We start from the raw sequence: 12,938 nt of genomic DNA, 5'->3' as shown, positions 1-12,938 counted from the left end.
GTAAGCCCTGGAGCTCCTTTGACAAGCTTGAAAACTGTAACCAGTCACCTAAAGAGTGTGGTGGACCCTCTGCTATGGACTGCCAACCAAGTGGCTTCTCTAAGTGCTAACCATGGGATTCCAGACAAGGGGCTGTCTCAGGCACTCCTCCGTGCAAGTAGGCTGACGTTGCTCCAGGCCTCGCTGCAGTTGCTCCCAAGATCGGAGAAGACTCACAGCGAAGCGGTCCTCCAGTCTCCTGCTCAAGCCAACTCTGCGCATCTTTGTGAAGATCCATCTAGTCAAGGGTCGCGAGGGGCCTCCAGCCTGAGGCACCCTAGCACTGAGCCGCTGAAGCAAGAACTTCTTCGAGGGCTCCTCACCTGGAAGAAGTCCTCTGACGATGAACTTCCCAAGAAGGGCTCTGTTCTGCTGTGCTGGGGCTATAATCTCCAACCCTCCCTGAGAGCAAGGAAGAGTGATGACTTGCCATGCCACTCTGGCTCGGGCTATCTGAGTGGGACGCCCTGACCAAAGGAAGTTCCTGATCAGCCTCTCTACGTGGATGATACAAGAACTCGAGAAGATCCAACAAGAAGTGATGTACCACATAGTAGCCAACAACACCTGGTTGGCCACTGGTGTTGTTGGCCACTATAACTCTGCCTGCCAGAGAAAGACGTGCGGAGCTCTAGTGTAACAACTTCCTCTTGATAGACAAGAGGAGAGGAGCAATCTGCTGCTTGGGAGACAAGTCCAAACCAACGTGACAACCCAAGTACCGAACTGCAGTCCCTAGGGGAATCCACCTGAAACCCTCACCTGGCATCCAATCGGGCGTAGGAGCACTACCAACCGAGAAAGCCACTGTCTTTCTCCAGTTGATCAGTGCTCTAGATGCACAACAGAAAGTCTCAAGAGGTTGCTCACACCTGTGTAGGTTGGCCTCCTAGCGATCCAAGTACAAGGCTGAGTCGTCTGCAAACTCAGCGTCCAATAGCTCATCTCCTTGAATAGGGAGTGCTAAGCCACGTAAACCAACCTGCTGTGAAACCAAAAACCTGCTCATCGCCTCAGCATAAAACAAAAAGAGAAAGGGGGCAAGAGGGCAGCCCTGTCTGACCGAACGTCTGAGCATGAAACGTGTGACAACAACACCTGACTGTATGCCCGTCTGTACAAAGCTGACACCCCTTTGATCCAAGCATCGGAGAAGCCCATCCTGACTGTATGCCCGTCTGTACAAAGCTGACACCCCTCTGATCCAAGCATCTGAGAAGCCCATCCTGCGTAGAGTGCCCTCCAAAAAGTCCCAGTCAACTCTGTCATAGGTCAAAATCGAAAAGAAGAATCACCAAATCCTCACCACGGAGCGGCGCGAGGGCAGAAGCCTCCCAAAAAGTAAAGATGTTGTCAAGGATACTACGCTCCTTGACAAAACCTGTCTGAGTCCCATGTATGATGCTCTCTAGAAGTGGCTGAATCCTCAAACTCAGAGCCTTGGCAAGAATTTTGTAGGCTGAGTTGAGGATGGTGATGTGGTGCCACTGTCGAATCTCATCCAAGGAGCCACCCTCCTTGGGAGTGAGGTATATTAGGCCCTCACTCATGTTGTCAGACATCTCTCCTGTGTGAAGGATGTACTGAAAAGCACTACAGAGATCTGAACCAAGCAAGTCCCAGTACTCCAAGAAAAAGCTGGGAGTCAAGCCATCCTCACCTGGACAGCTACCACGGGGGAGTGCGCTAAGAGCCGTGTGTAGCTCCTCTAGCTGAAGAGGCAGCTCAAGCCTCTGACACATCTCCTCAGTCACAAGACAAGGCATCTGTGCCCACACCTGCTCTCTGCATGCATCCTGATGCTCTGATTGGGGCTCTGCAGCAGACGGTAACTCCAGATAGAAAGCAATGGCAATTGCACGCATGGCTTCTTGCTCTGAAGCAACTGACCCGTCGGGCCTCCTCAATTGACTGACCTTGGCATGTGTATGCCGAGGTCCCACTGCCTCAAAGACAGCGCCTGTCACTCTGTCACCCACCTGGGTCCACTGAGATGCCTGTCGATGGAAAGCAAACTCATGGCGCCTCCCCTCTGTGCTGACGAGCTCTGGCGAGCCTGCTATAACTGCTCCTCCAACCAAGGACTGTAAGGATGCTGCTCCTGCATCCTCTGCAAGGAAGCAACGCCCCGTCGGAGATGCTGCTCCTCCTCTCGCGCTGCAGCAGGCGAGCGGAAGACTCCCGAAGAAAGAGTCGACTAAGCTGAGCAAGTCCTGAGGCCACTCTGTCAGCAGGAGAATCCTACATGTCTAAGCTCTCTGTCCAAAGAGCCTCCACTCTCTCCCTAAGCGCTGAGTCCAGCAAGACCCTCTCTGGGATGCGAAGCATCGTGCTCCCCCTCCTCTGTCTATCAGTCACTGTAAGGATCACTAGAGCATGGTCCGAAAAGGAAGTTGCCAGAATGCCAACTGTCCCACCCAAGTCACAGAAGTGGTCACTAGTGTAGAAGCGATCTATCCGAGATAGATTCACGCCTCCCACTCTGCGGTCCGAACGAGAGAAGGCCAGGCTGTCAGGCGGCCTCACAAAACTGGAGTGCTGCCACACATCTGTAACCCGCAGAGTCGTACAAAACCTCTCCCAAGTTGCCAGCTCAACACCATGCACAATAGTATGGCTACCACAAATCCTGTCCGAGGGTTCCTCCAACATGTTGAAGTCACCCCCCATGCACCATTGCTTTGCCTGCGGTAGGGACTCAACAATTTGAGACCAAAACTCTGCACGTGCACTCGCCACATTGGGCGCATAGATGTTCAGGAAGCGCACGAGACAACCCTGAAGGTGCATAGTGATCCACTGAGCCTTGCCTGGCACTATAATCCCTCTGCCCACAATGGCCTGCTGCAAGGAATCCGCAATAGTCATACATACCCCGCCCTGGATGTCTCCAGGTCAAAATGCAGCTAACCAGAAAGTCTCATAACGTCCACACAAAAACTGACCACAATGTCTAATGCGGCTCTCACACAGATGATGCTCCTGTAGCATAAGTAGGTCAATCTCTTCTCCCACAAGGCATTGTTGAAGCTCCTGACGTAGTCGGCCCCTCTGACGCTGAAACCGGGGCCCACCTAGTCCCTGTACGTTCCATGAGACGATCCTTATGGGGAGCGAGAGAGAACTGATGCTGCCGCAACAGCTAACCGTGCTATCTTCGAGGCTGGCTTGGATGGGGAGTAATCTGCATCCGAGTGTCCTCGAGATAGGCGTGACTGCAAGGAGTGTCTAGCCCAAGCCCAAGTAGACCGATCCGTGCGTAAAGCAACCTCCTCTGTCCAGGAGTCCTCATGTATGTGTACATAGCATGGCGGGCTCAGAGTGTCAGCAAAGAAGTGAACCACAATGTGTCTACATCTTGCTGCGTCTCGAGGTGTCACAACAAACTTGGCCAATGGCCAAAGAGTCTGAAGCATGTCTGTAACTTGTACGTCTCCCATGTGATGAGAGAACTCAAGGGCCCGTGTCTGCAACCACTCCAACACTGAGTCTGTAGTCCACTCAGCCTGGTCCCTGCCGCAAAGTGGAAAAGAGAAGCCAACGGCCGAGTCCAAAGCCTCTATCCCCCTAGCTGCAAGGAACAATACATGAACTTTGAAGCAGGCTTCCTCAAGGTTTGGTGAGGGGTTGCCGAGAAACCGTGTAAAGTCGTAGGCAAAGAAATCCCACCGACGACGAATGTTGAAGCTCATCTGACCACGAGGAAGTGTTGCAAAGGGAGACGTCTGCACCAGAAGAGGGGGTCGCAAGAAAGGCTGTCCCTCTCTCACCAAGCGACTCATGGCAAAGGCGCTGCCAAGAGATCTCCTAGCAGCTGAGGATGGCCCAGCCCCCTGGGTCGATTGCGAGACTGGAGCGGGAGGGGGCAGGGGAAGGAGGGGGGGGGGGGGGGGGGGGGGGGGGGGGATCGGCAAAGGTAGGAGGGTGAGGTGGAGAGGCGGAGGGAGAAGGAGGGGGGGGGGGGGGGGGGGGGTGTGTGGGGGGCTGAAGAGGGGGGGAACTCGGGGGGGGGGGGGGGGGGGGGGGGGGGGGGGGGGGGGGGAACTGTCGAGGGTGAGGCTGGAGCGGGGACCTCGTCCTGCTGAAGAGGGCCGAATCTGTTGCTCCTAGGAACCCACTGCTGCTAGTCAGGTGCCTGAGGACCTCTCTGAGTGCCAGGCTGTCGCGGTGGCCCGTATCGGCGTCGACCACGAACCTGCTGCCATCCCTCCTCCGCTTGAGCCCCAAGCTCGGAGGGTGGATCTGCCTGTGTGCTCTGTGTCTCTGCCCGCTGCTGCTGCTGGCCAGCCTGTGAGGGCTGGGGCTGGGGCCTGTGGTGTAGGTTGGGGTCTCCTCCGTGGACAGGCCTTCGCAAGATCATCTGACGACAAATGAAGCACTGATTCGGGAGGCCCGAATTCTCCACACAGTCTAAACCAACCCCCACTCACCTGAGGAAGAAGGATGACCTTCGGGAGAGTGTCGGTGTCCCTAACCAGAACACGAACTGAGGGAATGCCGCCGCCTTGGCAGCTACTGAGGCTGTCGTGCGAGGTGTCTCCAGGACAGTCCCAATGGCTGAGCCTATCCTGGACAGCAGTGGTAGGTACTCCCTCCTCAAACCAGGAAAACAGACGGAGATGGGAAGGTCTGCCTTCTCTACCAAAACATCTGAAGCTGGGTCAAAACCATGTCTCCACTGTCGAAAGTGGGCTCAAACTGCTCGGATGGTCAGGGGGTTCATCGCGATGACCTTGGACACCATCTTGGAGGTCTCAAACCCTATCTGATAGTAGCCGCGTCCGAGGAACTGAACGTCCAAGATCTTGCCCACCTCTGCAAGGAGGCGGGCCTGGAGAAGATCACGCATCTCTCCTCTGGGTCTGGTACCGAGAATCTTGCAGATGACGGAAGTCGCCCGCAGGTGGTCCACCTCTGCGGCTAGGCTCGCTTGCTCTGTCGGTGAGAGTTCAAGTCGAATGGTGGGCTCAGTGGGGTCGGGCGAGGGGGCTTCATTGGAGTCCCTCTGTGGTGGAGCTTGAGCCTCCATTTGTGTCTGCTGATGTGAAGAAAAGCGGAAGAGCGTCGACGAACGCGGGAAATCCTGCTGGACCGAGCATGTCGAGGGTGCCGGCGAGATCCGACAAGCAGGAAAGAATGGGAGACGGATCGCAAGCGAATGCAGGCGACCAGGCAAAGGGCAGGCAGGCGGGGGGCTGGGCAGCGGCGGGGGACGGGTGGGCAGCGGAGGAGGACGAAGGGCAGGATTAGGCAGCGGCGAGGGCAGCGGGCAGGGGTAGCGGGAGGGCAGCGAGTGGAGCAGCGGGTGGGTGAGGCTGCGGATGGAGCTGCGGGCAGGTTCAGTGCGCAGGGGGCGGGCTGAGGGCTGCGCGCAGGAGGAGGAGAAGACGGAGGCTACGCGAGGGCAGGGGGCAGTGATTCAAGATAAATCTCAATACACACAGCCAGAGGCTGCCTGATGCATTCTAATGTGGGTGTAAAAAGGCATCTCAGCAATGAGGGTGAATGTATAAACGAAGGCATCCTGGTAGGAGGCCACCTGGGAACATAGCCCTAAAAGTAATGCCCAGGTGAAGGATTCATGGCAGCATAGAGAAATTGATGCTCAGATACACGTTGCATAACAGGTGGTAGATCCATGTAAACCTCGGTTTTTGCCAAGGAGACAAAGAGGACATACTGGCACAACTGCAACACTTTCCTTTAGGCTTGCAACGGGTTTTTTGCGATTGCCCTTTTGATGATGAGGTCTAGACAGTTGTGCTGCCTTCTAGAGATCTTGTGGGCGTCGAAAACAACTTGGGTTTGGCAGGCTTTATATCTTGGTACACCTTATGTGAAAGGGCCTTTGTCAATATTTCTGCATAGCTTTCTTTGAAGAGTTTTCACTATTTTCTTTGTCAAAGTTGTAGGACTACAACAAACGTACAAGACTTCTAAATAGAACTTAATGACAGCCTCGTAAGTTTCATTTTAGGTTAATTCCGCTGATTTGAGAACTGTTTAGTTGTGGCAAGGTTATATTTTGATGACTTCATCCAAATTTGGAGTTAGATCTCAGCTACAAACCTGAGACTGCAATCCTTTTCACTTCATGCCGCAATCTTTAAATTTAATTTTTCAAAGCTGATGTTGTTACCTTTTCTTACTAGTATTAACATTGTTGTCTGCGAACTTTATCAGGAGCAGAGGCTGGCAAATCCAACTTCAAAAAGCCAAAGTGGGTGCTATCAGTTCAAGAGAAAGATAATAAAACTTCCGAGGATGAAGTTCCAAAGAAATCACTCTTTCAAGTCATTTTGACCACCAGCAAAGATTATGGCTCAAGCATTTCTGATCTGAATGCTGGTGTTCTGCTGGCATTTATTGGCAAAGATGGAAGATGCTTTATGTACAGGCTTTCTAATCTGGTTTCTCGCAACATGTTTGAAACTAAGCAATCCATGGAATTGTGTGAAAGCAGGCATACTCCATATCGCTTTCAGCGGGGTGCACAAGATGTAGTCACCTTCTTAGGACCAGATGTAGGAAAGCTTGAAGCCGTTTGGGTAGCTCCTGAACAAGGTAAGATTAGATTTTTTGTTCAGCATTATACCCTGTTTTTTATCGAGTAGAAAGCCATAAGTGAGAAGGATTTTGTTAGGTAGTATGCAATCATACACGTTTGTAAGGGTAATGACTTCCCTTTGGTAATGCTTATGTTCTTTACAAATTCGCAACATACACATAAGGAAATGGGCCAAAGGAACTTTTAAATTGTTTGCAATGACATCTGCGTGCTATAGTCAAAATAGTGATTAACTGCAGTTTTACTATGCTCTGGCCTTTCTCCTTGGCATATGACCTTGACTTCTATAATTACTAGGTGAGGTCAATGGTCCTTGCTCTTAGGTTTTTGATGAGCTTGTGTTTCTGCTAAAATTTATTTTCCTACACTTATTGGGTCTCCAAGTAGTGCCTAAATGCTATCTTAATTTGCCAAACGGCTTTGTTTGACAAAATACTCTTAGGCATGGATTGTGTCCATCACCCCTTCAGGCGCACCACGACTGCAACACCCCGTATACAATGTTTTCTTTTTCCTCACTCAAGGCACATGGTCCTTACTTAGAAGGTGTGGTGCAGTCATGATGCATCGAGGGAAGCAGGGCACAGGGGCCATAGGCAGGAGAGATGAGGGAGGCGATTGTGAGCTGCAAGCAGTCCTTCAGTCCCACCTCACCAAGCTGCCCAAGTGGAGAATAGCTCGGCACACCAGCCAGCCACCTCCGACGACTCTCTTGACACTCTACCAATAAGGGAGTCGAGGACTAAAGCTTCTGCTACTTCTCCTTTGCCCTGCAAAAGGGTGAATCTGTCTGATTCCCAAGGATCCCTAATGCCAAAGAACATGCATGCAGGGAAAGGGAAGCATGACTCAAGTACTCTCTCTCTCTCTCTCTCTCTCTCTCTTTGCGCGCTGCAGCCCCCTGCCTGCTCGTGTCACCCCTTGCTCACGCCCTGACCCCCCTGCTCGCGCCCTGTCTGGCCTGCCCCTGCCTGCCTGCCTGCAGCCCCCTGCCCCTGCCCCTGCCCCCGCCCTCCTTCGCGATGCTTCCCCCTGCATAAAGTCTGGATAGCAAAAGCTGGTGTTCAGATACAAAGGCGGAAACAATGCAGACGGAGACATCATTCGCGTAGACGTCGGCAAGAGCGCACGGGCGTCATCATCATAAGCGTAGGCGGCAACATTATTCACACAGGTAGGCGCTTTTACTCCATACGCGTAGGAGGGTCATCATACGCGTAGGTCAACAGACACCATACGTGTAGGTCGTCATTCTACGCGTAGGTCAGGCATCCTACATGTAGCTGGGAAGACATCATATGCGTAGCTTAGCTGGGCATCATATGCGACATCATACACGCAAGATTCAGTGGAAAATTTTGTGTGCGAAATGGTAAGTGAGCCCAATACATCTCTTAATCGACAAAACATGGAAGCAATCTCCCCTGCACAGGACACGGAAGCCGTCAATGTCTCACCTGTTTACAAGTCGCGAGCAAAGGCAACCTTCATGCTCAGGAACAAGCGGATGGCGCTAATGGAGAGGGAAATGAAGGAGTGGAAAACAGAGATGGAAGGATGGTGGAAGGAGAAGGCCAACCTCCTTCAGATGGTCTTCAATGAAGGCGCACAATGGAAGAAGGAGAAAGAGAGCCTTAACGCAGAAATACAGACACTCAAAGAAGAAGTCTCAGCCCTCAGACAGGAGAACCCAAACGCCGAGATACGGACACTCAGAAAAGAAGTCTCAGCCCTTAAATAGGAGCTTGCTGATAGAGTAAGTTGTGGACTAGAGGAAGGCTAATTTCAGCCCTCGGTAATAGATGAAATCAAGGGAATCAAGGAATAGGTAAGGATGATCACAGAGGAAGAGAAACTGAGTGTGGCAAAGACATCTTCATGGGTGGAGATGATAACAAGGACACAGAAAAAGGCGGACGAGGCTGAAAAATGGATTGAGGTCGCCAAGAAAGGGAAAGGTCAAGGAACTCCTTGTACACCGACGCTTATCAACATGACCCTCGAAGAGAAACAAAGAAGGCGGATACGAGCACTGCATGTGAGAGTGACCGGTCTCAAGGACATAAACAATGTGGAGAAAGAGGTCACAAGCCTTACATCCATGATGGGGATGGAGAAGCCTCTGCACACAAAGGCATGGAGGGTAGGTAAGAAAAGTGATGGCACGGGAGAGTCTTCAAAGGGGAGAGCTCTCATACTACGCTTCCCCTCGTTGGAAGATAAGGAATTCTTGAGGAAGAGGCCTACTCTCAAAAAGACAGGTATTTTCTTCGGTGATGACCTGACTCTCTCACAGCATGCACATATGAGAGAGGTAATGCCAGAGATTACAGCAACAAGGGAGAAGGGAAAGATGGCCTTCTACAGAGATGGACGGGTCGTGATTTTAGAGCGGCGCACTGCATGACGGTGCGAGATATATGGGACCACACTGAAGATGGCTACCTGGAATTGTAATGGGTCTATGAGGTTGGACATGGGTGCATTTGAGGACAGTTTCAAATACAAGGATATTGTATTCTTCTCAGAGACTCATCAGGCCCCTGGATAGGTGATGCGACATGTGGTGGGATACAGATGGGAGACAGCTCACAGGACAAATGCGAGATCTGAGCATGGGATTAGAGGTTCAGGAGGAGTAGCAGTGCTATTCAGAGAGGAACTACAACCATTACTGCATATTGTATGAAGAGATGATCATGCTAGATATATGTGGGTGAGACTGAGAGCTGACACAGGTTGATTCCTATATATTGCCATATGTTACTTTCCTCCCAGTACATCAGTGTATGCTGCATCCAGAGGGCAGTCGCCTTTCTCTATACTAGATGATGACATATGGGAGTTCTCCAGGGATGGTGATATCATTCTCCTAGGGGACTTCAATGCCCGAACGGACAACTCGCAGGCAGTCTTCTACGACACTTCAGATGGGATGCTTAGAGAGCTGGATGTGGGTGAGTTGGGACTTGACAGATGCTCAGATGACAGAGAGCAGACGGAGTATGGGAGATACCTCATGGAAATGACGACTACACATGGATTAGCTATACTTAATGGCTTACAGCGATTTCTTGGAGCAACTGTAACAGACTTGGACACTCCAAGTCAAGAATCAATCACGACAGCACCAAATAACCACTTCAAGACAATTCACAGATCACAATAGACTTGCACTGGCCCGGCGGAGTTCCGTGCCTAGAGATATTGGCCCCAAAGATTGGCGCCCCTTTCGGTATTTCTTTATGTATTAATCCATCATCAAAGTACAAGAGAGCGGTTAGGGTTTCACTCTTAGACTCTGCGTCCAAATGCTCTGATAAGTGATGCCCAAAAGCAGAGCCCCAAAAGCTTAAAAAATAAAGCAAAAATTCTCTCTCTCTCTCAAACCCTTATAGGGCTTTCAAAAATAAAGCAATCTCTCTCTCTCTCTCTCTCTCTCTCTCTCTCTCTCTCTCTCTCTCCAAGGCGTAGAGGAAAAAGCAAGGAATTTCGTCGCCCATGCTGATGCTTTTCACCTCCGCAAATCCCGGAAATACGTACATTGTTGCCACGTTGCATGGCCGCCTGCTTTTAGGGTTTCCAGCCATTTTAGGGTTTCAGCCAGCAGTTAGGGTTAGGGTTTCCAGAAATTAGGGTTTCTGCTGACGGTAGCCATGTCATCACTTTGTGACATACCCTCCTCTTGAAAGCATTGTAATCGACCGCGATTACGCATGCAAAACCGACAAAAGCCATAAACCGTCTTAGCAGACACTGACTGTTAGTACCTACGTACTAGGAACACACATCTAGCACATGTACCAAATCGACAGTCACATCACACGATATCACAGGACATCACTAGACATCACAGGACATCACATGACATTCAACATTCATTCGGATCTTAGACCATGATTTATCGGCAATGTAGCTAGCAATCACATCTAGGTCCAATCGGGACTTCATCAATGTTCAATTGACTAACCCCTATTGCAACCATGTCTATTCGAGATCAATCAGACCAAAATGCTGCAGTCATTTCGTCTATCAGTTCCTGCACTCAAAAGAAGTCAAGAACAAATCAGTATCATTATCAGGAATTCCATTTAATAAAGTCATCCAACAGAATACTATCAGCTCTCAGTATCCCTGAAGCTCAAAGAGACATCAACGACTTTAGTATCAAAATCAAGGCATCTGTTGACAAAGGAGCGGAGTGACTCCCCTCTTTTGCATCCCACTGCACACGATCTCTAGCCAAGCTGAATTCTGGGTTCCGTTTGGAATAGACTATGCTAAACCAAAAGCATCGAGGTAAAGTTTCACAATCCGAGGAGTATTTGCTAGGTCCTCCTCCTCCATCCACTTCGCATCAAATGCAGGATAGTTTTTGAACTTAACCAAGAACCGCCTTCGGACTTTACCTTTCTTCGTATCCTTATGTGCCAAAATCTGTTCAGGAACAAGGGTCTCCTCGTTTTCTTCCACTTCGGGTTGCTCATCAGGCTCCCCATCATCAGGCACATCACCCTTAAAAGGTTTCAAGAGACTCACATGAAATGCATTGTGAATCCTCCAAGTATTAGGCAATTTTAGTCGGAAGGAGACATCATTTATCTTTTTGGTGATTTGGAAAGGTCTGTAGTATTGCATACTAAGCTTTGGAAAAAGCCTCTCCTTTCCCTTTTTCTTTCTTAGGCGTGCCTTCTCAAAACGTAAGAGCACGCAATCATCCTCCTTCAAATTTCAAGTCGCGACGATGGCGATCCGCTGTCGTTTTCTATCGTTCTTGAGACTTCTGCAAAGTCTTGCGAACCTTGGCAAAAGCCGTATCCAAATCTCGCGTATATTCATCCGCTTCAAATATCTTATCTTTCGTGCTTAGGAAGGGTGGAACCTTCGCAGCACCTTCGACAATCTCAATTGGCGCCTTCCCCGTCGAAGAGTGTATCGTGTTATTGTAGGCAAATTCCACCAAAGGTAAGTACTTTTCGCATTGAGTCTTCTGATCCTAGATACAAGACTTAAAGAAATCTAAAACCACTGAATTAGCAATCTCAGATTGCCCGTCAGTCTGCAAGTGGAACGATGACGAGAACTGCAACCGCGTGCGAATGTTCTCCCAAATTGCCTAAACAAACTCGTAAATCTGGGGTCTCTGTCGGAGACAATCGTCTCAGGCATGCCATGTAGTTGGAAAATCATCGTGATCATTTTGTGTTCTCGGGGGATCAAAAATGAAATCCATCGCATTACTTTCCCAGGGGTGGGTGGGTATGGGTAAAGGCTGTAACAATCACTGTGCCTTATGCTTGTCAAACTTGACCTTTTGGCATACTAAGCAACTGCGCACAAACTCTTCCACATCCCTTTGAGTCTCGGCTAAAAGAAGTATCTCTCTACCCCCTTCATGGTGGTAGCAATGCCGCGGTGACCCGTAAAAGGTAGACAGTGGCATTCAGTCATAACCTTTTCCCTCAACGGCTGTGTAACACACAACATGGTTTTTCTCATCAAGTAGCCTTCCCGAATGGAGTATCCTGCTACTATCTCCCCATCCGGTATCCGTGTGAAAATATTTGCTATATCTGTATGTGGCATACTGATCGACCATATCCTCGAAGCTCCTATGATGTATCGCGGAAATAGCCAGAACCAACGGCTTCCGAGACAAAGCATCTGCCACCACATTTTTTTGTCCCTGCACGTGGACAATCTGGAAGTGAAACTGTGACAAGATGTTCGCCCACCGCATCTGCTTTTTCGAAAGCTGCTTCTATGACAAGAAGTTGCGCAAACTCTGATGGTCTGTAAAGGCAATCAAATCCGCTCCGAGTAGGTAGTGCCGCCACTGAGTAAGAGCATGGATAACCGCCAAAAGCTCTTTCTCATAAATTTGTGCTGTCATCTCTGGCCTAGAGAACAATCGGCTCTCGTAAGCAATGACATGGCCTTCTTGCATTAAGACCGCACCCAGACTACGACCACAAGCATCACAAAATACTTCAAATGACTTCTGCAAGTCCGACAAAGTCAAATCTGGTCGTGTAGTCAATTTCTCTTTCAATGTCTGAAAGGCGGTCACCTCTGTGGATCCCCACGAGAAAAGGGACTCCTTTCTGTATCAAGATATGCAAAGGGGAAGCAACCTCTGCAAACTTTTGAATGAACCGTCTGTAGTACGAATACAGTCCCAAGAAGCTTCCAACTTCATGGACTTTCTTCGAATCGGGCCAATCACGGATAGTGTCTATCTTGGCCGGATCCATTTGCACTCCTGATGCTTATACAAAGTGTCCCAAAAAAAAGTGTATCTCTGAAGCAGATGATCTCTCTGTTTTCTGCC

General features: G+C 50.0%; 1 protein-coding gene across 2 annotated transcripts in view; it reads left to right on the top strand.

Moving 5' to 3' along the window:
• Positions 1–12,938, top strand: part of LOC147444094 (Lipase/lipooxygenase, PLAT/LH2 family protein) — a 123,643-nt gene that overhangs the window by 57,341 nt on the left and 53,364 nt on the right. Inside the window, exon 3 of one of the 2 annotated variants that reach the window (XM_086526827.1) lies at positions 6,229–6,603. In XM_086526827.1, the coding sequence (XP_086382953.1) occupies positions 6,229–6,603 (375 nt within the window). Of the gene's footprint in view, positions 1–6,222; positions 6,604–12,938 lie in introns of both variants that reach the window. The other variant, XM_086526826.1, reaches the window with a different exon arrangement.

Source organism: Adiantum capillus-veneris, chromosome 13, assembly GCF_014529385.1.
Source record: "Adiantum capillus-veneris isolate H3 chromosome 13, ASM1452938v2, whole genome shotgun sequence".
NCBI classification, from domain to species: domain Eukaryota; kingdom Viridiplantae; phylum Streptophyta; class Polypodiopsida; order Polypodiales; family Pteridaceae; genus Adiantum; species Adiantum capillus-veneris.
The sequence above is the reverse complement of the archived record's forward strand: the minus strand, read 5'-3'. Positions and strand labels throughout refer to the sequence as shown.